The sequence below is a fragment of the Podarcis filfolensis genome, assembly GCF_964270895.1.
Source record: "Podarcis filfolensis genome assembly, chromosome: 4".
NCBI classification, from domain to species: domain Eukaryota; kingdom Metazoa; phylum Chordata; class Lepidosauria; order Squamata; family Lacertidae; genus Podarcis; species Podarcis filfolensis.
The window spans coordinates 77,348,477-77,372,684 of NC_139607.1; the positions used below are offsets into that span (position 1 = coordinate 77,348,477).

The 24,208-nt window shown below is 39.5% G+C and overlaps 1 protein-coding gene and 1 long non-coding RNA gene across 2 annotated transcripts in view; both read left to right on the top strand.

Moving 5' to 3' along the window:
- Positions 1–24,208, top strand: part of LOC310760599 — a 60,435-nt gene that overhangs the window by 23,308 nt on the left and 12,919 nt on the right. The window lies entirely within an intron of this gene.
- Positions 632–23,063, top strand: LOC310760462 (uncharacterized protein). The gene is made up of 11 exons (XM_083609006.1): positions 632–790; positions 2,322–3,640; positions 5,413–5,540; positions 6,261–6,349; positions 6,725–6,801; positions 7,794–7,937; positions 15,462–17,167; positions 19,195–19,280; positions 19,555–19,600; positions 20,941–21,121; positions 22,876–23,063. The coding sequence occupies exons 2-10, from the start codon at positions 2,322–2,324 to the stop codon at positions 21,012–21,014; spliced, it is 3,669 nt and encodes a 1,222-aa protein (XP_083465132.1). The 5' UTR covers positions 632–790; the 3' UTR covers positions 21,015–21,121; positions 22,876–23,063.

Here is a 24,208-nt window from a genome sequence, read left to right on the forward strand (position 1 = left end):
GGAAATCAGCCCTGAGTGCTCACTAGAAGGACAGATCGTGAAGCTGAGGCTCCAATACTTTGGCCACCTCATGAGAAGAGAAGACTCCCTGGAAAAGACCCTGATGTTGGGAAAGATTGAGGGCACAAGGAGAAGGGGACGACAGAGGACGAGATGGTTGGATAGTGTTCTAGAAGCTACCAGCATGAATTTGACCAAACTGCGGGAGGCAGTGCTCTGGTCCATGGGATCAGGAAGAGTTGGACACGACTAAACGACTAAACAACAACAACAAAGATGTACCGCGGGTAACACTATCCATAGTTGACAGCCACCACCATATCAGCACCAAAGCTCAATACTGTACAGTAAAGGACTTCAGGATAGAGAAAGAAACTCTCTTTGCTTCCCATATTCCCAGACACCGCTCTCCCCCATTGAAATTGGCCCCGTGTCTTTCCTTCCCGCAAAAAGCCTGTCCCTCTGTGTTCTCTCTGTGGATTTAAATTCTTCTCCTCCCTCTCCAGAGTTCCACGTTCCTCATCTCCGCAGCGTCACGTGAGCCCGCTAAGGATTCGGGGCGCTGTAGTTTTCGCCGCCGGCCTCGAGAACTACAACCGCCTCCCTCCGCCCCCACACGCGAGAGCAGTCGCCACTCGCGCATGCGCGGCGCGGCACTCGGCCGCCATTTTGGAAAGCGGGGGTTGGAGGCTTTTCCGGGGGTATGTTTTACCTCAGCCCCGCGAGCATGGCGGTGCCCGTCTGACCTCAGGGAGCCCGCTGGAAAAGCGAGCCGCGTCGTCCGTTTGAGGTTGGTGTTGCTACCTAAAAACGCGGCTTTGGAGAGGATAAGAGTCAAAAGCGCGGATTGGGTGTCGGGTCCGCGTGAGCGGGGATGCGCCTGGGGTCCCTCGAAAGGATCCCTTGGGTCTCTTGTCCCGCGCTTCCCGCTCGCTCTCTGGTGTCGGGGTCGGGGCACGTTGTTTCCAGCCGGGCGGGTGGGGGGGGGATGCGTGACACGGGAAGATGACGGAAGGCCAGACCCCGGGCTCGGTGAGGGTTGGCTAGTAAACACGCGGACATGCTGCGTGAAACGAGTGACACCCCATAACCTGCGCCTGGTGGGCGTCCCTCAGAAAAGGGCACGATTAAAATAGCACAGTGTCGCTGTGTCTCATTATTAACCCACAGGGAGACTAAAAAATAATAAAAATTATAAGATGCCTGTTGGGAATTATGTTCTCAGATAAGCAAGGGGCTGGCTTTAGATTAGCATATTTTACTGGCCTGTTTGGTGATTATAAATATGAAATTTAACATACTCCGATTGTATGTTACTAACGCACAAGGACATCATTTTATTTAGTAACCTGCAGCTAAACGGATGTGCTTACTAGGGTAGCAGGTAGGGCTGGATTTAGGTTTGATGAGGCCCTAAACTACTGGAGGTAATGGGGCCCTTTATATGTCCAGCTGTCCTTTGTCAACAACAAATTGTCGCTGTTTTTTGTGTTGAATATATGCCATGTTAATTTATGGATCTCATAGGATCTCTAAAGCCATTTGCCTACACAACACAAAACACTGTTGCTGTATGTAGGTTTTATTTTATTTGTTTTTTCTCTTATATTTTGGAAATGTACATCTTTTTTTCTTTATTTTTTTGGGGATCCCCAAGAGAGTGGGGCCCTAAGCTATAGCTTGTTTAGTTTATACGTAAATCTGGCACTGGCTGCAGGCCCTTCCTCATGATTTCTGACTGATTTTAAAATGCAGCCCTTCACTTATGTCCCACTCTCTTTCTCAGGGAAGAAATGTGCAAAAATGGAGCTTTATGGAACAATCCTATATAAATAAGTTCCATTCTGTTTCATAGGACGGCCACAGTTCGGTAATAGAACATCTGCTATGTGTGCCGAAAACCCCAGGTTCATTCTCTGACATTCTCATGTAGGGCTGTGAATGTCCCATGCTTAAAAACTTGGATTACTGCTGCAAATAAATGTTAACGGGATAGGCAACATGATGTTTTCCCTATGTTTTTTTGAGATAATTCCCATTGTCCCTGACCTTTGGTTGTGCTGATTGGGGCTCATGGGTGTTGTAGTACAACAACATCTAGAGGACACCATATTGGTTACTACTGGTGTAGCCCCTACTGTGCTAGATGGGTCAATGGTCTGGCTGAGGGCAAGGCAGCTTCCTATGTTCCTAATGGGGATTAGTACCATCTAAGCGTGCGTAGGATTGCAGCCTTAATTAGGAAATGAGTCAGGTGTAGGTGGATACTGGAGAAGAGTAACTGATAACATGCTGTAAACATATTGTTTTATTATTTTAAGATGCTTCATGATGAGTGTAAGCCAAGATACCTTGAAAGTCAAGATGCATCAGCAACAGAGCCCTGTTCTAAAAGGATGAAATCAACAGAAGAGCCTTATGGTAAATCCTATGATGGCTTGCAAAGACTTCATGAAGAAATACATGTTAAAAAAACCCATAGTGGGTTTATTCCTTTGTCCATTTCTGATGAAGAGGCACAAAATGAAAAAGAAACTGCAGAAGTAAAGGCATTCACGGGTAAAATACCAGTGTCATCAGAGCCTTCAAAGTCAGTAAACAATACTGAGATTACAAGAAACAAAAGTTTTTCTCCTCCTTCCAATACCAATATACGTAAAAACAGAGAAGACAATGACTTCATCAAAGAGCATAAGAATGAAGAGAAAGAATTATATAGCACAAGCAAAGCCTTTATTGGACCCATTTATAAAAGTAAAGCTGATTGCATACGTGATCAAAGGAAAAAGAGAGAAATTGTGCCTAAACAGGCTCTCCCTGGTGATGTGCCAAAAATAGAAGATGAATTGTTCCAATTCTATAATGAAATTGATCAGCTTGAAAGTGAAAGTGATGAAAATCGTTTTGATGGTCACTTACAGGGGAGAGAAACAAATTCACTTGGGGAATATAATACATGGAATCCAATGGCTTGTGTAAATTCTCAAGAATGGTCCTGTAGAACATCACCTGGTGGTGATCAGTGTTTTTATAATAATGCACCAAGTGATCGTAGAATAGGTAGTGAACAGTATCCACACAATGACCCATCGGGTCACAGGAGTGACAACAGACGGTGTTGTAACAATGAAAGAGATGTATGGGAAATGAGACAATTATGTAACAAACAGGATAGTTCTAGATTCTGGAATGATTCTGTGTCTCAGTTAAGGCCTAGTTGGCAAAACACGCATCCTTTTATAATACCTTATGGCCCACCACCTCCTCAATTCACTCCTCGTTTTAATTTTCAGGAACCTAATTCCTCATCACTTCGTTCAGATACTTTCCATCCCCCAAATGTGGGACCATTCAAAAATAGCCATATTAACATGAGTAGTGCAACATCTGATGAAAATAACGCCTATCATTTTAGTAATCATAATATACAGCCCACCAGAAATGGATATAACATGCCTGATGGACACATGGATAATGGTTTCTGTGAAACTCGACCATGTTGGAAAGAAATTAAAACTTATCCAGATGAAGGATCAAGCAACGTTTCTCAGCAGTTTCCAGAGGGCAAGTTATATGAGTCACAAAAGCAACTTCTGATTTTAAGAGGTCTTCCAGGCTCAGGGAAGACAACATTATCTCGGTAAGAGAATGACAACTTAATTTTAAGAAAGAAATCTGTTTCGTTTGATTTATCGTTTGTTGTTTCAAACATCATGGTCATTTCAACCACCCAAATTTTTTTTAAAAATTCATATATATAAATACAACATTAAAACAATATCAACCTATCTATCTATCTATATAGAAAGAAAGAAAGCTGAATATTTTATGTTGTAGAATTTTGTTCCATTAAAACATTTTTATTTTTTGAGAGCAATTCAGATCACCCAAGACATTTCACTGGTGAGACAGTAATCATTAAATGGCATATGTGTTAGTAATTAATTTTGCTTTTTCAGTAAAGTTGTTGACCATTGCTTAAATGTTTAAAGCATAATATTGTTTCTATTTTGTAACAACTTTTGAGTTGAATAATTCCATGATTGTATATTGTTCCTTTTAGTTTGTATTTTATTGTATTCTTTGTATACTGTACTGCCCTGAGAATGTCAGTTGAAGGGTGATTGTTGTTGTTATTTATTAAATTTGTAAACTGCCCTTCATCTGTACATCTGAGGGTGGTTCACAGCATAAAAATACAAGATAAAAACACAAAATACATAATAAAAGCAAGAACAAAACAAGCCAATAACCTGTCCTTTGATATTATTAAAACAGTTATGATAATTATAAATAATGGGCTATATCTAAAGTTGCGCTATATGAATATTCTGTCAGTGCAATGATTTCTGCTTGAACAATTCTCCCTTGCTCCTCCCCATGCACATGCCCTAAATTTGTTGTAACGGTCCCCCAAACCCTCTGGAACCAATTTGGGGAAGACATGGGCATAGGAGGGTGGGAAAATTCCATTGCACAAGCATAAATCCTTGCAGAATGAGTGCACTGAATACCGTCCATTATTATTTTTATTTAATCCTGAAAACTCCCAGTGATTGACGCTGATATTGAATGGTGCTGATATTTTTTAAAAAAAACAAAAATATTGGAATGCCTTTCTATTGAGGATCACAAGATAGGGATTGGGATCTTAGGAGTCCTGACTTTGAATTTCAGCTCAGCTATGGTTGATTTGGTCTGAAAGTTCTTGTCCAGAGTTTTTCCCATGTATGAGATAACTATAATGGTAGTTTGGTGTAAGGATTAATGCATGTAGGGCTATAAAGAGTACTTTTTTGTTTCCATGCATTTTAAGTTTAAAAACAAAACATTAAAAGTAGAAACTAGGTACAACAAAATAATTTTGTTGCACCTTAATGCCAGGCATTTACTATGGCTTTTGTGGTCTATGGTTGGTAGATTATCTATTGAGTGTTTCTTGTGGCTGAATTTAAAACTGCTCCTAGTCATGGAGCATTCTAGGTAATGAGGTTCTAACTTGTGCAGATTGGCTGACCCTTCAGTGTTTTATGTTCTACAAAGCAAGTCTGGATGACCCCACAGTTGGTCCATCAGGAGTAGAAATTCACATCTTGTATCCTCTGGGATATTTTTTCTACAGTCTTTGTGGACTGAAAGGAAAATGAAGGAAGCCAGGAATATTTTTTGCCAATATTGTATGGCCAGTTTTAGCAAGTGAGCTGATGTAGAAGTTTTCACCAGAGAAGTTTTGTGCTCTGGGCTTCAGGGAAGGTGTGAAATGTAGTGAGATAAATATGAGGTTTATAAATAGTTGGCTTTGCAATGGAAACCAAAAGTACCTCCAAAATAAACGAATAAAGTGTAATATGTTTTGCTTTCCAAAAACAAGATTTGGCTATCTTGTAATAGTGTTGCCTTTTCCTTTAACAGTATTCTGCTTGGTCAGAGTCGTGATGGCATAATATTCAGCACTGATGAATACTTTCGGCAGAACAATGGATGTTGGTCATATAATGTTGCTCAACTAGGTGCTGCTCATGACTGGAACCAGAAGAGAGGTGTGAATATATTAATCATGTATAATTTTGTTAATGATATACTTAAAAGTATGGATTTATTGATACAAGAGTTTGTGGTAGAAGATCCACCAACATGTGCAGTTAGTAGCCTATTCCAGTATACAGAATGGATACATCTCTTTTCCCAAGACTGGACAAATGAGCCTGTGGTTGTCAGGTGCAATAAAGGAAATAACTCCTTCGCCCTTGGTAGTTCTGGGGCATGTAAAAGTTTAAACAGGTCTTCTCATATTCCTACAGTGGTAGGAATTATCATACTCCTACAGTGGTAGCAGTTATGAAATGCACATGAGCTCTACTCAGCCCCAAACACAACAGTATCACTGTCACACTATTCTTGTGTACAGGAGCTGGCTTGTCTTCTCTTTGTAGATGCAACCATTTTGGCTTGCAAAGGCCACTTTGTCAATTTCTTACAGAAGTCTCTTTATTTGGAATTACTTGACTAATAAACTAATCAGTTTTGGTCAATTGTGAACCTTGGTGGGAAAGAACAGATAAGGCAGCTATTGGTATTATATAGGAAAACTTTGCCTCTGACCTGAAGTTGATTCTAATGAGATCCATGAGAGATCTAATGAGAGGAGTTTGTTGTATTGTTGGCAATTTTACAGAAGACTTTCTTTTTCTAACCTTGTTAATTGAAGCAAGTGATATTTATAATTGCTGTTTGTATAATTTATTATGATTTTATTGCAGCAAGACAAGCAATGGATCAAGGAAGATCCCCAATTATAATAGACAACACTAATACACAAGCCTGGGAAATGAAACCTTATGTAGAAGCGGTAAATAAAGCAGCATATTTCTTATGGAAACTCACTTCCTTCTCAGTGAGAAAACTAAATGAATTAATCAGTCTGATTTTATTTTTGACATAATCTACATTTTGTATTACCTTCAGCTTATTATAATTTATGTATGTTTCTGTAAATCTTAAGCCTTTTTTCCGGCAAAATACTGTTTTTCAGTCTGCTGAACTTGCAGCACAATCCTATGCATCTTAGTCAGAAGTAAATTCTACATATTTAAATGGACTTACACCCAGATATGTGTATAAAATAGCAGCCTTTATCAGAAAAGCTAGTTTCTTATACTTTATTTTGGAAGTTACTACTCTGTCACTATTCTTTTTATAACCATAATTCTTTATCTTTGTTTAGGCTCTAGAAAAGGGCTACCGAATAGAATTCCATGAACCAGACACATGGTGGAAGTTTGACCCAGAAGAATTAGAAAAGTGAGGTCTATGTTTTGGTTTTATTTCAAAATACACGAAAGCTTTAAAGTTTATTATTTTGGTTATGTAACCAGTGAGTCAGCTTTCGAACAATGGCAGTAGGCTTCTCCCTACTTCTTCAGCATTAACCCTGCCACTAACTCTCCTTTTGACAACCATTGTATCTGCTTGTCTCACTGAGGATTGTGTTCTGCACACCTTTCAGTTTCACCCTCCCCTTTTCTATACATAAAGCTTAGTAGAAATGAATGGTAATAACAGTCTGATGAAGCTTACAAAGCTTTCAATTTTATTTTATTTTTAATAAGGCTGCTGCTGAAAGCATAATGGAAGTGCATTTTATTTGGATCTGACAAACTGTTCTGCTTGCAGAACAAAGCTTTCCTGCCTCCCACTTTTTCACAGCCCCTGAAAAGTCACTCCTGAAGGGTGTGGAATATGACATGGCAGGCTGCAATTGATTTAAATTGGGGACTTGCCCTTTTGTGAACAGAAGTGCCTTCTGCATATGCCGTCACTCCACTGGATCCAAGCCAGTATTTATAATTATTTCAAGAAAGCAGTAAATGGAGTTATTGGGTGCACCGCCTAAAAATATAACCTAGATTAAAATATTGTCAGACTTTTTTTAGTGTTTTCTCATTCAAACGTAATTTCAGATCTTCAAGAAACATGCATATAATTTCCTTAGGATCATGATGATGCTCATTTAAGTGACAGGGCTGGTGGTGGTAGGTTTTGGTTTTGCTCTTTAGTGAAAAATGACCACTGGAAAACTACAACTTTGCAAAAAGGAATAGCAAAGGAGAGCAGCAGCAGCCTAATCCTTTCTGCCAAAAATTGCTGTTTGCCAGCTGTCTTTCTGCCCATGAGCAAAAACATATAGGAACCTGCTTGACCCTGGACAAGCTTCTTGAATAAAGACAATTTGAAAGCATTCTGAGAGATTCTATAAATTGATCAGACTTGAACTTCATTTCTTGTTTCTGTAGGAGGAATGAACATGGGGTCAACCGTGAGAAGATTGTTCAAATGTTGGAAAGATACGAATATCAAATATCAATACCGATTGTCATGAATTCGGTCCTGCCTTTTCACAAAACTTCACAGTGGCCACCTCCACAAAGAAGACAGAGGTGGGGAGCCTCTTCAGACTCTTGGAATACTTTCAGTGTATCAAATAGCCGATAACTCAGGGTATACTTGCTAAGGCTAATTCTCTTTTCAGAAAGCAAGCTATAATAAAACACAGCGTTAATAAATTGAAATTTTAAAGCCAGCTTAACTCCTAGTGTCGGATTGTTTCCAAACTATTCTGCTACTTTCTTTTGAGGGTTAAATAATCTTAATGCAGATAATTATCCCTTGGGGAATGTTTATAAATAATGTAAATACATGTTTAATATTAAAATTGAATGTTAAATATTTTTAAAATATATATTTGTACTAATCTTGGTTTTGATTAAGCCCTGTGACAATGTGGATACACCAGGTGGTTTATCATTGGATTTTGACACAAGAGTTTTTGCATTGTAAACTGCTGAGCAGTTTCTTTAAGAATTCTGAATAGAATATAATGAATTTTTAATAAATGCAGGTAACCAGAAGAATAACTCAGTATATATATAGGTGTTGCATTTGAACCTTTTTTTTACTGCTTTCAATCGCAGTCCAGGTCTAACAACTTTATACCAGTTATTTCAGTTAAGTTTATTAATCACATGTTGACATCAAGCTGAAGCTCACTTTTCCATCGCCATTTATTCTTTGAGGTTGTTTGTTGTTCAGTCAGTCAGTTATGACAGTAGTAGTCTAGACCCTGCCCTGCAATTAAAACCTGTGACTTCAAAACATCAGCATACAGTTTAAATGGAATCCTGATAAGTTCAGTTCTTGAGATTTTAATTTGAAGTTTACATTGTCTTTTTCTAAGTTCACACTATTGTGGTATGTGAAAGTTTGCTTTTTTTGTTTGGTTATGCGGCTTTGTCATGAAAGAAGCAATAAATGAAATACATTGAAAAAGCTGGAACTGTATACATATATGTGGACATTGGAACCAGTTACTTAAAAACACATTACATGAACTATGATATAGGCAGTAGCCAATTCATCAGAAGTTTGAGGCTGAGCTGGCATGAGGCTTAATTATTGTTCTAATTTTGGTTTTTTACCATGTAGTGAAAATTTACTGAATGTTTGCCTCTTTTCTTGTCACTCAATTGATGTGCTCTCTTGTACTATTGTTTCAGCAATCCATTGTCAGTGTAATACAATTAGTGTCTTGAGTCTAGCTTTATGGTTTAAGTTGAATGAAAATATTAAAATACCAGTGTGGTCCATTAGGGCTCTCCTGTTGTGGGTTGAGAGGTAACTCTTGGGAATATCAGGTAGTGACTTTGTCTTAAAGCAACCTTATTTGTCCTGTTCTACATGGAAAATAAATCTAACATAAAAGACGCACTTTCCATTTCTTGATAAAGAAATATGTTTGCATGACACACAGTTGAAAAATCTTGACTTTACATTCAGAACATTTTTGTGTTTGCTCTGGAGACATGCTTTTGTCAAACTTGTTGGTATCTATAAATCTCTAAACAAAATAAAAACGGCTTATATCTGCTTTATAAATATGTATTCTTAGGAGGCCATTGCCATCTTATTTCAGTATTGCTACTCAAAAGTGCCTGCTTTGGCCCTTTGGCAACTATTTCAGCTCTGCATTGTTTCCATCTGAGAAAGCACAGTGTAGTTATCTGTTAGTTGCACATATGCTTTTCATGGCTTTAAAGGGCAGTAGTTGTTGGGGAGGCAGAGATAGTTTGCTACTCACCTGCTTATTTAGAGACAAATATTGCTCACCCCAGGTGAGCAAAGAGACTGCAAATTACTGCTACTATATGCTGATCACTTAATTGTCAAAGACAATTATGAAACCTGGTTTTGAGTTTTACTAATAAGGGGCTGTTAATATGAGACCTTTGTGGAGCAAGACAAACTTTAGGCTTCTGTGAAGGAAAATGCTAATTGCTCATATGTATGTAAATGAAAATCTGATGGCTGCACCAGTCACTGTAGAAATCTCAACTTCTTGGCATTAACTAGGAAAGGATTTTAAAATAATGTCAATCACATTTGCAACTTTTGCATTAAGCTAGCTTACACAATTAAACAATATAATGCTTTTTACCGCATTTCTGTAGAAGCCACTGAATCACTAATACAAAAATAGCCTCATTTAAATAGCTAGGATTATAAGCTGTGGGCTGAGTGTGTAAATAATTGGTACCCAGGGTGTTCAATTTAAAAATGTTCCTGCAGTTTGCCTCAAGTACATTTCTCTCCCTCTTTTATTGCTCTTTAACATGGAGATTCAACATTCGTGCTACTGCATTGTGGTCATACAGTCATTAAAAAGGCAGGATATATTTAAGGATATACTTATAATTGGCACTTTGGTAAATACTGTGATTTAGTAACCATATATATGGAAGACCAGCAACTTAGTATATCGTGAACTACTATGGAAGCTCCATTGGAAATGCATGGCTGCTGCAGAAAAGCACAAGAATGACCAACATAACCAATAAAGTACATGCATATTACACGTGCCTCATTTGAAGAACGCAACAAGAGTTGCAAAACAAGTCAACTTTGGGGAAAGAGGCTGAAGACTTCATAGAATAGATTGGTTGTATGTTTTCTATCATTTTGCTCTTGTGTTCAGAGCCCTGCTCATTTGCTCGTGTAGTTTCTGCTACATTGCACCAAGTTTGCAAAAATATCATAGTAAGTGTGTGTGTCAGCCCTGGATTGGTGATCAGATATAACCAACATACTTTTGCTACTGCGGGGGGAAACTTACATAGTTCCTATATCTTTAAAGGTTAGTTAACAAAGATATGATTTCTGTGGCTGAGAACCAGACTTGCTCCACCTGTCTACCAGTTTTTAAGATCCTGCCTTGAAGCAAAGCCTCTAAAAAACTGCCACCAGAGATTTTCAGGGAGCCTATGGAGTGTTCCATCCTTAAGGGGATTTTCTTTTTTTTGTGCTTAAGTGGAGGTTCTGTGTCACATACACAAGGGTTTTAGATACTGGTTTATGCTTTGCAGAAATATCTTAAAACAGTAATTTTTTTTAAGTCAAAATTATTCAAATGCTAACTTATACTGTTTAAAAAAGTACTCAGTTGCTAAATCTGGAAAAGTAGAAGCAAAATAGTAGCCATGCTCTAGGGATGTTGGCACAGAATGTATTCTTTGTCGCTCCTACCACACTGAAAATTTCTGCAGGCATCAGATGTGGATATTCACAGCCATGGCAAGAGACTGATTGAAAGGCTCATTCTCGCATAGCCTGACCAGAGTTGATGTGTGTGGTAAATGAACCTGTTACGTCATCTGGTAGATCGTTTCATTTGTATTTTAATTTTTGGCTTTGTGTAGCAAGCAATTCCCTGCAAGTGAAGAGGGTATATCTCTGGATCTACCCTTATTTGCCCCACACACTTAAAACCTGAGTAGGGTTGCAAATGAGGTTACATGGATATGCATATGTAGGAACTCTATGAGGTTAGGTAGGATGTTCAGTTAAAGGTAATTTATTGAACCTTAGTTGTAAGAGTCAAGTGTGCTAAGCCTTTTATCTTTTCTAATTATTTCTTAATAGGTAGCCTTTTTATCTGATAAGATTTGCTGTATAGGTATGTAAACAGCAACAAATTACCTTTGTTCGGTTTGATTATTCAAGGTTTTTGCTAGCACAGCTTTCTGTTTCATTCTTTAAAAAAGATAAAAGGGCAGGAGAGGATCGAAAGCTTGCTGTATAAGTCAGACTCGTCAGGAATAAAGCCTTTAAAATATTTAATGTTGTTTTTGTTCAGTGACTTGCGTGTGTTCCGCTTTTTAATGTGTATTTGTGAAATGTGCATGTAAATACTTTTTAATAGAAATTTTATTAAATCTAAAAAATTGAATGATATTTTGCTGCTTAATTTGTTTGCAAATGTTGCATTTTGAATGTTTTCCAGTAGTAGAGGTTGCTATGAATATCCAGTCTGGTAACTTTAATACGTTAAATATATATATATTTAACAATGTTCATTTTGTCCCTTGATTGCTGTGTCAGTATTTTGAGTACAGTCATACCTCATGTTACGTCCGCTTCATGTTACATTCTTTCATGTTACGTCCCGCGGCGACCCAGAAGTACCGCAAAGGGTTACTTCTGGGTTTTGCTGCTTGCGCATGCGCAGAAGTGCAAAATGATGCCACGCGCATGCGCAGAAGTGCAAAATGATGCCACGCGCATGCGCAGAAGTGACGAATCGCAACCTGCGTGTGTGCAGATGCGCCGCTGCAGGTTGTGCTCTTTTCATGTTGCGAACAGGCCTCCAGGACAGATCCCGTTCGCAACCAGAGGTACCACTGTATCAATAACAGGGATTGTAAAAATGTCTCACTTGTAGTAACTGGCAAGGTGTCTTCCCCCAGTGGTGAGTGGGATGTGTAAATGTAGCTCCACCCATTCATCAGCGTGATGCAGTTACATCATGTAAGTGTGGGTGGATTGTCCTGCCAAAACTTGGCATGATTTATCAACAATCAGCCTGCATTTCCTCCTTATAGCAGGCAAGGAGCTACATTGTTCCTAGTCATAAACATAGAGAAACCTTGTGCTCATAGTTCCTGCATGTTGCTGCCATAAATTGGGGGGGTGGGAAGCAAGAAATAACTTGTGTTAACAAAGAATGAGTAGTGTTTTGGGAGGGGAACTAACATTTCCAAGGTGGGCTTCTTGAAAGTGTAATGGTAATGAGAGAGAATCAAGTACCTGATCTAGTGAATGAAAATGAATCTGCTCTGCACAGTGTCTTCCAATACTCACATTGTGTGAAGAGGGTGGGCTGTGGGTATAAAAGTGGTTGGTGGTGAACTAATTGCTTGGTAAGGAAATAGTAGGGTTTTAAAAAATTCTACCTTGAGAAAGAATACATATTTTCCATTTGATTTTGATCCATTTAGGATGCAGCCCTATGGTCTGTGTCTCTGGGGCAGCAGGACATTGTTGACCTCCCTCTCCGTTGACAAGGATGTCTGCTCCCAGAGGCCTCTTTGTTGCAGCTGTGGAAGGGGCTGTTGGTACTCTGGCAGCCATAGGAGGCAGATTGAGAGTCGTTTTAGATGAGGACGCAAAGCTCCCCTGTTCCCATGACAAAGCAGGGGGTGGGGGTGGGTGGGAGGAGCTTGTATGCTTATTTCCCTTACAGTCACTACCCCCTCCCCTCCCCCATCTTACTTCTGGGCCAGTATGTGAATAGGAGGGCTTTGTATTTGTAGCCCTTCCACCAAAGATTCTCCCCCAGCTCCCACAGAATTGCTTTGCCCGGTAACATCAAAAACGTGGCTAATGCAGCTAACAATAGAAATCAGTCAAAGCAAGACATTAAAATGTCAAAACAAAACCAAGTAGCCACCCAGAGTGGCTGGGGAAACTCAGCCAGATGGGCAGGGTATAAATAATAAACTATTATTATTATTATTATTATTATTATTATTATTATTATTATTAAAGAGATGAAATACCAAATAATGCTAATCAGATAAATTAAAGTCCTGCCAGCATAAATATAACTTAAGGAGGTCATGTTAAATTAACCAAGTAGATTACCCCCTTTGTGTTTCTGCCAATCATACTTGGGGAAAGGTGGGACATGTAAAATGCCTACTTGGTTGATCTTAGATAGCAATAAGGTTTACATGGCAGTCCTCTTGAAATCCTAGTCCCAAACAATTTAGGGCTTCAAAGATGATAACCAGTATCTTGAACTCAGCCTGGAAATGGATCAGTGGTGAGTACAGCTGGGGGCGGCGGTGGCAAAGCAGTTGTATGCTCCAGAAAACTAGCCCCGGCTGGAACTTTTGTAGTAGTATTTGTACCAGCTGTACTTTCCAAATGCTTCTCAAGAGCAATCACTATGAAGAGTGTGCTGTCAGTAGTCCAAATAATTAACTAAGGCATGTGCAACCAAAACCTGAGCTCCTCTAAGAACGGGTGCGGTTTGTGCAGCAGCTTAAGATTTTGAAAGGCTTAAGATTCTGTTTAAGATTAGATCAAGGATTATTCCTAAACCATGAGCCTAATTTGTGGGGAGGAATGTAGTTCCATCCAATATAGGCAACAATCTTGTTCCCTGTTCTTAGCGATCAGGAGAATCTCTGGGATGAGTCTCATTTATTGGCCCATATTATGCCTTCAGTGATATGGCCCTGGTTCAAAACTCTATCGCCTCCTTGGACTCAACTGGAAAGAAGAGAATATTGGTGTCATTAGTGTACTGATGGCACCAGATGCAAGAGATTTAATACTTCCTTTACACACTTTCAAGCTTTGTCTTTCAGACATTTTGTCAAATGCACACTAGGAATAGATAGCAAGCCAACAGCTTGTCACTCTTCCCCCAACTGCATCTCTGTTTTTATGCAGCCATACTAAGTAATAATGCTACCCGTGAATGCTGAATTCAATACATAGTCAGAATAGGCTTACTACAATTTTGATGGTTTACCAACACAATCTTACATTTGCCAAGCACTACTTTCAAATAATTCCCCTTATTTTCACATCCGTAAAACAGTGGCTTAAGCACTAGAATATGTTTTGAAAACCTACAGTCAAGGTCTAAGTCATTCTAATTGAATTAGTGGGGCTTAAGAGTACTTAACTTTGACAGGATCATGCCCTTGTTGATTGGCCTGCTTTTAAAAAAGAGTTTATTACTATATTGTTTGGAAAGATACACTTGCATCTAGCTGCTCCATAAGAATGTTTGGGCACTTGCAATCATACAAAAATGACATGCCTAGGTCAACTCATGCAACATAACTGGTGGCAGAGAACTGGAAAAGTACTACCAGAGAAAAAGGGTTGTTCTAGAACTGATGTTCCTAATGATATTTTTCAACATTCAAAAACTATATCCACCTGTAATCCAGTGGTGCAGTCTTTTCTAGCACCTCATTATGCTGCATATGCAGACTCAGCCTTAATTTCCCTCATTTCACTGAACCAAAAGCAAAAATTAGGCTGCAGTATTAACCTCTACTGTGCACGGGTGGTGCTGTGGGTTAAACCACTGAGCCTAGGACTTGCCGATCAGAAGGTCGGCGGTTCGAATCCCCGTGGCGGGGTGAGCTCCCGTTGCTCAGTCCCTGCTCCTGCCAACCTAGCAGTTCGAAAGCACGTCAAAGTGCAAGTAGATAAATAGGTACCACTCTGGCGGGAAGGTAAACGGCGTTTCCGTGCGCAGCTCTGGTTCGCCAGAAGCGGCTTAGTCATGCTGGCCACATGACCTGGAATCTGTATGCCGGCTCCCTTGGCCAATAAAACGAGATGAGCGCCGCAATCCCAGAGTCGGCCACGACTGGACCGAATGGTCAGGGGTCCCTTTACATTTACCTTTATTAACCTCTGCTAAGGAAATGCTATATCCTAAATGTATTCTAAATACATTTATTTCTTCTGGACAACCTCGTTTTTTCTTCAACTCAAATGCGTCATGTTTTGGGGTTTTCATTTTAATTAGGAACTTTGTAACTTATGCTTTTATTAAGATTATTCTTAATAATTTGTTCATATTTAGTTCTTATTTTGTTTAGGGAGTCGGTTGTAAAGAAGAAGCACAGGTTGCACAAGATGAAACAGAGGAGGAAGCAAAAGAGGAACAGAAGAATGAAGGGTGCTACCATGAAAGCTATGGGGAAAACGTCAGGTGGACATTTCACTCCAAGTGATGAAGAGTCATCACAGAGTGGCCTGGAAGATTCAGAAGACAATGGAAAATCAGCATATGTTATTGGGCACCAGAATGAGCTGAAAAAATGTGTTGAGAGTGACTCTGCCAATGATAACAGTCTAACACATAGTGAGTTGCAAGAAGGAAATGTCATTGTTTCTGATATGGTGGATCCAGTGTTGGACAATTCATTAAAAAGGAAAGCTTTTGCAGGAGACAGTAGTTTACCTCTAATGCATTTGCCATCTGCTCCTAATGAAAACAGAACTGAACAATCATTCAGTGATCATTTGCCAAATGAAATAAAAAATGTAAACTTTGTAGAAGGCAAGAGCAACGACTTGGAGTATGAAAAGCACGGTTCTCTGAAGTTGGACCACGTTACTGAAGATAGTACAAAAATACTGACAAATAGAGAAGACAAAGACAAAGCTGCATCTACTGAAGTCATACTTGAATCTGGCCCAGAAAGGAAACTGCTCAGCGATGAGGAAAAATTAGCCGCTCCTCATCTTCCTGGGCTATCAAAAAAGAATGAGGGAAATACCTGGGCTTTCTTTTCTATCGACTTGGCTGACAAACAGCCCCAAACCATCTTGGACAAAAGTAATTCCTGTTTGACTTGGCCTGATGGTACATCTAAGATCATGTATGAGCAAAGGCCAAAGAGGGAGAGGAGGCCCAAGCAAGTATTTTCAGGAATGACAGGAGAATTGATTGAATATCAACCTAATAAAGAATTAGTGAAAGGAGAAGTGTTACATGGAAATAACAGTATAACAGATTGTGCTCAAATACCCCAGCTAACAGAGAACATCCATAGAATGCCATGCCCTGGGACAGGTGAATTTATGACAGAACCTAGAACTAAAACCAGTGATCCAAACAATGTAAGCCTTTTAGCTACACCAAGGAAAAAAGGAAGATGCAAAAGGATCTTCAAGTTGGCCCCTAGCTTTGGTTTACCCAGACAGATTCCAGTTAGAAAGGACGAGCAAGTACTAAAGGATATTGTTGTACTGGTGGAACAAGAGGAGACTTCAAATGAAGAGGCTAGAGAAAAGAACAAGCAAAGCCTTGGCTGCTATAAACATCCAGTACCTTCTAGTTATGATTTAGTAATAGAATCATCTCCTCATCTTGATGTAGAACCTCTCTTATGTAAATATTCCAGCCAATTTGCACAGAAATCTATGGACTTCTCAACAAAAGTAGTCGCTCCTACAATTCAGATATGTACTTACGTGTCTTGTAGAGCTTCCTTACCTAGCGAACAGCAAGTTGTTGCTTTTGATCAAGCTGTGGATGCTAACACAAAGAGGGAGAACATATCTTCAGATGTTTCAACTACTCAGCCAGATATTTTGTGTTCAGTTCAAGAAACAGACTCTTCTGCTGAAAACTCTGAAAAGATACAAGAAGTTAATGAAACTGAGCAGCCAGAGTATTCCCCAATCAAATATGAACCATACCCTTTGAAAATGAAAGCCAGTGTTTTGGGGCTTCCTTTATCCCTAGGATTTGCACTTCAACTAGTAGAACATTTTGGTTCTCCAGGAATTCCACTGGGTAACTACTATTTTTTTTTGAAAAAAGAAAAAAACAAGTAATACAATTTGGCAAGTTAGGTACTTATTGCTTAGCAAAGTTGCCTAGTGAGCCAGCCACTGCTGTGTGTGTGTGTGTGTGTGTGTGTGTGTGTGTGTATGAGTGTGTGTATAGTTAAGTCCAAAGCATTACAGTGGTACCTCGGGTTAAGTACTTAATTCGTTCCGGAGGTCCGTTCTTAACCTGAAACTGTTCTTAACCTGAAGCACCACTTTAGCTAATGGGGCCTCCCGCTGCCGCCGGAGCACGATTTCTGTTCTCATCCTGAAGCAAAGTTCTTAACCTGAGGTACTATTTCTGGGTTAGCGGAGTCTGTAACCTGAAGCATATGTAACCTGAAGCGTATGTAACCCGAGGTACCACTGTATTGCTTTGGACTTAACTTTTCCTAATAGAGACTAAATGCTTTTGGGTAATGGTTAGTGTTTAACATCCAATAAATCTAAAATTCCTCTGGCTATTTTAGAATGAAAATTAAAAATCACTATACATTCACAAAATATTGATTTTAACCCTCCAGTAAGTGTTCTTAATCTTTGGATTTAACCATTGCCAGCTTGGCATTAATATTATTTATACTTCAGCCTTATGTGTGGTCTCCTATCCATGGGCATTTCAGTCTACACTTGCTTACCTTCAGCAATGACATAGCCTTCAGCAGTTTCTGGAACATTAACTGAGCCCACAAACTTGGCCTTTTCAAGTGTTATGTTATTCCTTTACAAGTCTTATATACACATTTAGTGACTTTCCCCAATTTCCTTCATTAGGCTTGCGTTACAATAGCAACATTTGTAATTGTAGAGGGAAATACTGCAGTGGGGAAAATTACACTGCTGTTCCATATTGTGTTCTTCTATAGCCTCAATCATGCCTAAAATCAAGAGAAGTGCTGATTTATTTTAGCAGGCCTGCTTTCCCTACTGAATGTGGTTACAGATTACCTGGGTCCTTCACTTTCTGCATACTCTTGGTCCCCTTAATTCTGCTTACAAAATCCAGCTTTCAGTTTCAACACAGTATGGAGGTTCAATTATTTGTAGATTCTAAAGCATTCACTACTGCTTGACACAACAAATTCAATGCCCAGCTACTGTTTTCAGCATTTTCTTCCCAGCTTGCTTCGGAACATGTAACAAGTCTACATGCACATACCCACAGAAGAAAATTAAGCGCTACCTGTCACTGACAAATCTCCATAAATTTGTCTTAAGATTTTTAAAAGCCATCTAAACCACCAGCCATGGCCATATCTTGTGGTTGTGCAATATGTTAAGTATGTGTTATTATAAAGAAGGAATGAGATCAGAGGCATTGTCTGCAGGATGTCCCAGATGTAATGCCCTGGCACCCCCTACCCGAACTCTGTCTCTAGCAGTAGATGCTGGGAAGGATCTCTGCCTCATGGAAAACTGATGCTAACTGAAAAAAATTGGGCAGGATGGACCAGGAGACTTCATCAGTATGAAGCTGCTCCATATGGGCATATGAAAAAAGTGGATTTTTTTGCCCACATAAATTCTGTTTTATACACTACTTCATTCTCTGTGCTGCCACACCGACCTTTTTTTATTGGCCAGTACAGTGTGTTTACATCTATACAGACACTTGCAAAACTTTTTGTTATCTATGTGGCCTTGTAGGTTCACAAATTATTTACTGCAACATCAAGTGATAACTGCATGGGTGCATGAACAGTAGTTGATCTAGCCCCGCATAGTGGATCCTTGGATCTCCCAATACAATAATTATTTTTATCGGAATTCGTGCATACTCTTTGTTGCTAGTTCCCAAATATTTTAACGGCACGAGAAGTCAAGATATCAGTGCATGTGTGAGTCAACTATGGGGTATCTGTATTTTGCATGCTCAGGTTGTGACACTAGTAACAACTAAAATTACAAGCATGCTTCTCAGGTTATAGTTACTCTTCGTTATTTGCAGTATGTAGGTCAAATAACCACTTTGTGCAAAATCTTGTTTCGTAGACGCTTTATTACCAGATGATTATGTAGTTCCCCTTGATTGGGCAACATCAAAGGAGATCTATTTACTGTGGAAGACATCTGTGGAGGTATGAATGTTAGTTCTCCAGCTACCTTGCCATGCAGATTATGTTAATAACTTACATCATGATAATTGCTCCACAGCCATTGGACAAAACAACATAAGCAGTGAAGGAACATGCACTGCTTGTTCATTCTGTCAGGAACAGCTCTATCTTGATGGGCTGTCACCCTGTAGAAAAAATAAATTTTTATGTTTTCTTGTGGCAGAAAGAAACAGAAGACTCGCTTTTTTAAAGACTCGCTTTTTTAATATAAAAAAACCCTTTAATTCTATTTTAGAAGAAGCAGAAAACTATCATATCAAAAGAAGACAGCTCCACACCCGGTGAGTATAATCTTTTGCTTAATAGAAGGAGAGGTGGAGGGAGGAAGAGTTCACACAATTCCCAAATTATTACCAGTTGCAAAATATTTTCTGCGTACTTTTGGAATGTTGTGCTCAGGTGTTTGTCTACATTTTTGCATCTACAGATCTGATTGAAGCTTAATGAGTTGTTGTTCCTTTTAGCTACTATCTGATATAGAGTATAAAGTGGAAAGGTCTTTTGTTCTTCTGATCTTGGAAAATGTCATCGATTCTCACCTCCTTGATGCCAATTTATTTTCAGGCAGCCAATAAATGATCTGTTGAAAGGTGTTAGTAGCAATATCTGCACTGATCCCAGAGACTCCAATGTTAAAACAGTGCTGTTCTTCTAGTCCATAATCAAGCTATAGAATTAATTGCCACAAAATGTGGTGATAGCCACCAACCTGGATGACTCTTAAAAGTACAGATGGATTCATAGGGACAAATCATGCCTCTGAATGTCATTTGCTGGGGAACAGTAGCAGTAAATAGTATTATCCTGTGCCCTGCTTGTGGGCTTCTCAGAGATGTCTGGCTGAGCATCTACATGACCCTGCTGTAGGTGTCTCCTCATTCTGAACTGAAGAAGATTTGCACAAGACAGAAGGCCTTCATGGCAGTGCCCCCACCCCACTCCAATTGCAGAATTCCCCTAAATACCTGCCTGGTGCCCACATTAATGTATTTTAGTGCCAGGTAAGACCTCTGTATTCTCCCAGGTTTTAAATATTTTTAGTGCCATTACAATATCACTTTAACAGTTGTTATCAATATTAATTAGCTGACTCTGCTGCTGCTGTTGTAGACTCCTGAAAAAAGCAGGATTGAAGTCTCTGCTTGTATCCCACCACCACCCTTGTGGGTCAGCTTTGACCCACAATCCATCAGATGATTGACAGATGGGTCAGCACACCCACCTGTCAAAGTTGGGCTATGGGGGAGATTTGGTCCAGTGGAGCAGAAAGTTCCTTACCCCTGTGTTATGATGATTGGTGTGTTTCACTCTGTGAAGTACTTGACTCTCTAACTAATCCCAACCTCAGAGGCTTTGAAATCATTTATCTTTGGGTAAAAATAAAATAAAGCGACCTAGAGTTGGCCTGGAAAGTTGGATGAGGATATCTGTTGTAGAGATAGAAAGGGAAATAATGCAGCAGTATGTAGCTAGACAGGATTGCATACAGCAACAGGTTGATGGTGGGAGCTGGGAACCAGCCACACTTCCTGGTTCCTCTTGGAAGACGACACTGATCAACACGTATAGATAAATCCATGTAAGATTCAATTTCAGGCTGCTTATGTCGCTTTCTTTGTAGCTGGTGAAACTGCCCAAGAAGGTTCAAATAAAGATGATCAAGACAGAAAAGCATCTCCCGAAGCCAATCCATAAATGCACTTGGAAGAAGCACCCTTACTTTGTCGAATAATCCAAGCAACGATGGTGGCGTGTTCTGAATTTTTGTCTAAAAATTAAATATCAGCATAATGTGCAGAAAGGTACAACATGGAATTTATTTACACACATACATATGCATGAGAAGATCTATTTCCAATCTGTGTTTCGATTTTCTGGTTAACTATAGGCATCTATCTTTTCTGTAAACGAATATCCATAGCCTGGGCTCCATAGGATGGTGATATAGCTACATTATTATCTCAGCTGCTGCAGATTTGATAAGCTTTAAATATTGATGCTATTAATTTTTTTCTCAGATGTTGGATTCCATCTGATAGCAGCCCTACACATTACAACAAATTATGAAAGGGAAAAGTGCAAGGCTCGAGATCATATGACCTCGAGAGCAAGATCCCATGTCCCTTTCTCCTTTGGATATTGAGTGTACAAGTGCTGCGTGTGCGTACTGCACATAAACAAATCAATCTTAATATTTTAATATGGAGGTATTATTGGCAGTAATAGAACATTTTTGCAAAGTCATGCTTAAGATGTTTACCTCCTCTTCAGATAATATTCCACAGTCTGGGTGAAAAATTTCTGGCATCTGACCACCTAGTTGGGAAGGCATGTAGCCTTAGGTTTATTTTTGACTCATTTTTTTAATCCTATGTTCCCCATATTTTAATCCATAGCATAATTGTGTCACTTCTGCCTGTATCAATTGCAAAAATATAGCCCTTTCTATCTGTTACCTTGGGAAAACTCTGGTCCATGTCCCGGTCATTTCTTACACTTTTCCAATCTCTTCCTCACTGGTTTTCCATTGTCTTAACTTGGTCCCTTTGCATCTATTCAGCTTTCTGAATGCCAAAATAATTCACCATTCTCATTGTCCTAATCATAAGATGCCTCTCCTTAGATCAGTGGTCAGCAACCTTTTTCAGCAGGGGGCCGGTCCACCGTCCCTCAGACCACGTGGTGGGCCAGACTATATTCTGGGGGGAAAAATATGAATGAATTCCTATGCCTCACAAATTACCCAGAGATGCATTTTAAATAAAAGGACACATTCTACTCATGTAAAAACATGCTGATTCCCGGACTGTCTGTGGGCCGGATTGAGAAGGCAATTGGGCCGCATCCGGCCCCCAGGCCTTGGTTTGCCTACCCCTGCCTTAGATCAACACTGGTTTCCTGTCTACTAATGAATATAGCACAAGTTAACTTGAAAGCACTCCAAAGCCAATCCTCTTAGCTCTCCATCCTTATATATTGACACATCCCTGCTCATGACCTTTACTCTTCCACTTTCACTACTCTCACCTATCAGAAGATCTCCTGCTCCCTCAAAAGACATCACCCCTTCCTTTTCCTTTTGCACTTTTCTATAAAGCCTTTGCACAACCCCACTATATCTCAGCTTGTTACAGAGCCTAGCATTGCATCCATTTTCTCCACTTTCTCCATTTCCTTTGTTGATTTTTTTGGGCAGCAACCATTTAAAATCTTTAAAGCACTATGTACACAGATGGCACTACATTAATAATAAAATAGTAATAATCAATGTGAAAAATACCTATTTTCTGTGTTGAGAAGTGGTGTTTGCCAGTTGGCAAACTGAATATATTTATATATTCCTCTTCCAGCCAAAAGAATACTTCAAAAAACCCTGCTCCCCACAAAAACAGAGTGCCCAATCTGAGTTAATTACAAACAATATCATTGTGTGTGTGTGTGTGCATATTTCATATTCTGACTGAAGGTGGCAATTGTCAAACTTTAAATCAGCACCAGTAGGCTTGGGATTTTGGTTTGATACTTCACTAGATTTTTTAAAAATTTTGTATTACAGAGTTTGCTCAGTTTTGGCTTTGTCACGGATGGACTCAAGTTAAGTCACCTATAATTAATGGCAACAACGGCGGTGAGGAGAAATGCAAATTCTAAAGGTTGTTGAAAACATGGCCTACAGTCACACTGCTGCTTTCTTTCCATGTAGCGTTTGAATTTTGTTTTGAAATAAAACGAAGCTTTGAAGAATGTTTTGTCATTGTCACTATGAGAAAGCAACTTGAAACCTGTGTTGTTTCATCTGTTTGCCTCCTGTACATGTGGTATGAGGAAACTAAGAAAAAGGTGGTCAGTTGTGAGTAGGGAGACTGCTAAATTAAGACTATAACAAGGACTGGGACAGTGCAAGAAACTGTACTGCCTGTATCACCCCTGTCTATAATCCTCCTCTCCACCACTTACTTCCTTTTCCATGGTGCTGGGTCTCCCCCACTCTAGAAAGGGCCAAGTGGGTACTTCCTCAGCACAAAGCATTCAGGTGAGGTGGCTGGGACAGCACCTGCACAGCTATTGCCGTGACTCTTAAGATGCACTCTTTAAACTAATATATACAGCACTCTACCCACTTGTGATTCCTAGCACCTGGCATTCAGAGGCATACTTGCCTTAAATAGTGGAGGTGATAATTCACTGAAGATTTGGATAATTAAATTCAAGCATGAGGGCCTTTCCCAACAGTGGTCAAGATAATACAATCATTCTAGCATTACTTGAGAGTTGCTAATAGTTGTCAGATGCTTCAGCAGTACCCATTTATTTAGCTGAAACAAAACATGTCTCTTCCATATTTGTCTCCACAACCACATAAGGTGCTGCAACCTTCCAACAGTTTGACTTCACACTTCTCCATTGTCTCCCGAGATGGACAGATGCCAACAACCAACAGCTGCTTTAAACCAGGTGTGTGGAACCTGTGGCCCTTTAGATGTTGTTGAACTACCAAGTCTCCTCAGCCCTAGTAAGTATGGCCAATCGTCGGGGTTGATTGCAATCCAGCAACATCACAAGAGCCACATGTTAGCCATTCCTGCTTTAAACAAAAGGGAGGGAAATATATGTGAATATCTTGTATAGGTTAGCCACCAGGAGTCAGGAGTTTCTTTTTGGCTCTTTTCTTGTTTAAGAGAGTAAAGTTTTTGTCCAGTTTCCTCTTTGGTGTGCTTTTAAACCTCCCCTGAAAATAAATGGGAGTTCTATTTTCTTTTGTTCTATTTTCTTATGAAGACTTGACTTCATGCCTTTCATGCTTTTCTCTTTTAGCACCATCTAGTTGTTTTTGTGGGGGCATTGAGCTTATAGGATGTGGCTTCTGAGCACTCCTGACTAGGCCCACT

Coding starts and splice junctions, on each gene's coding strand:
- LOC310760462 (XM_083609006.1), top strand. CDS start 2,322: ATGCTTCATGATGAGTGTAAGCCAAGATACCTTGAAAGTCAAGATGCA. Junction 19,281..19,554: donor TGTGGAAGACATCTGTGGAG/GTATGAATGTTA, acceptor ATTCTATTTTAG/AAGAAGCAGAAAACTATCAT. Junction 19,601..20,940: donor AGAAGACAGCTCCACACCCG/GTGAGTATAATC, acceptor CTTTCTTTGTAG/CTGGTGAAACTGCCCAAGAA.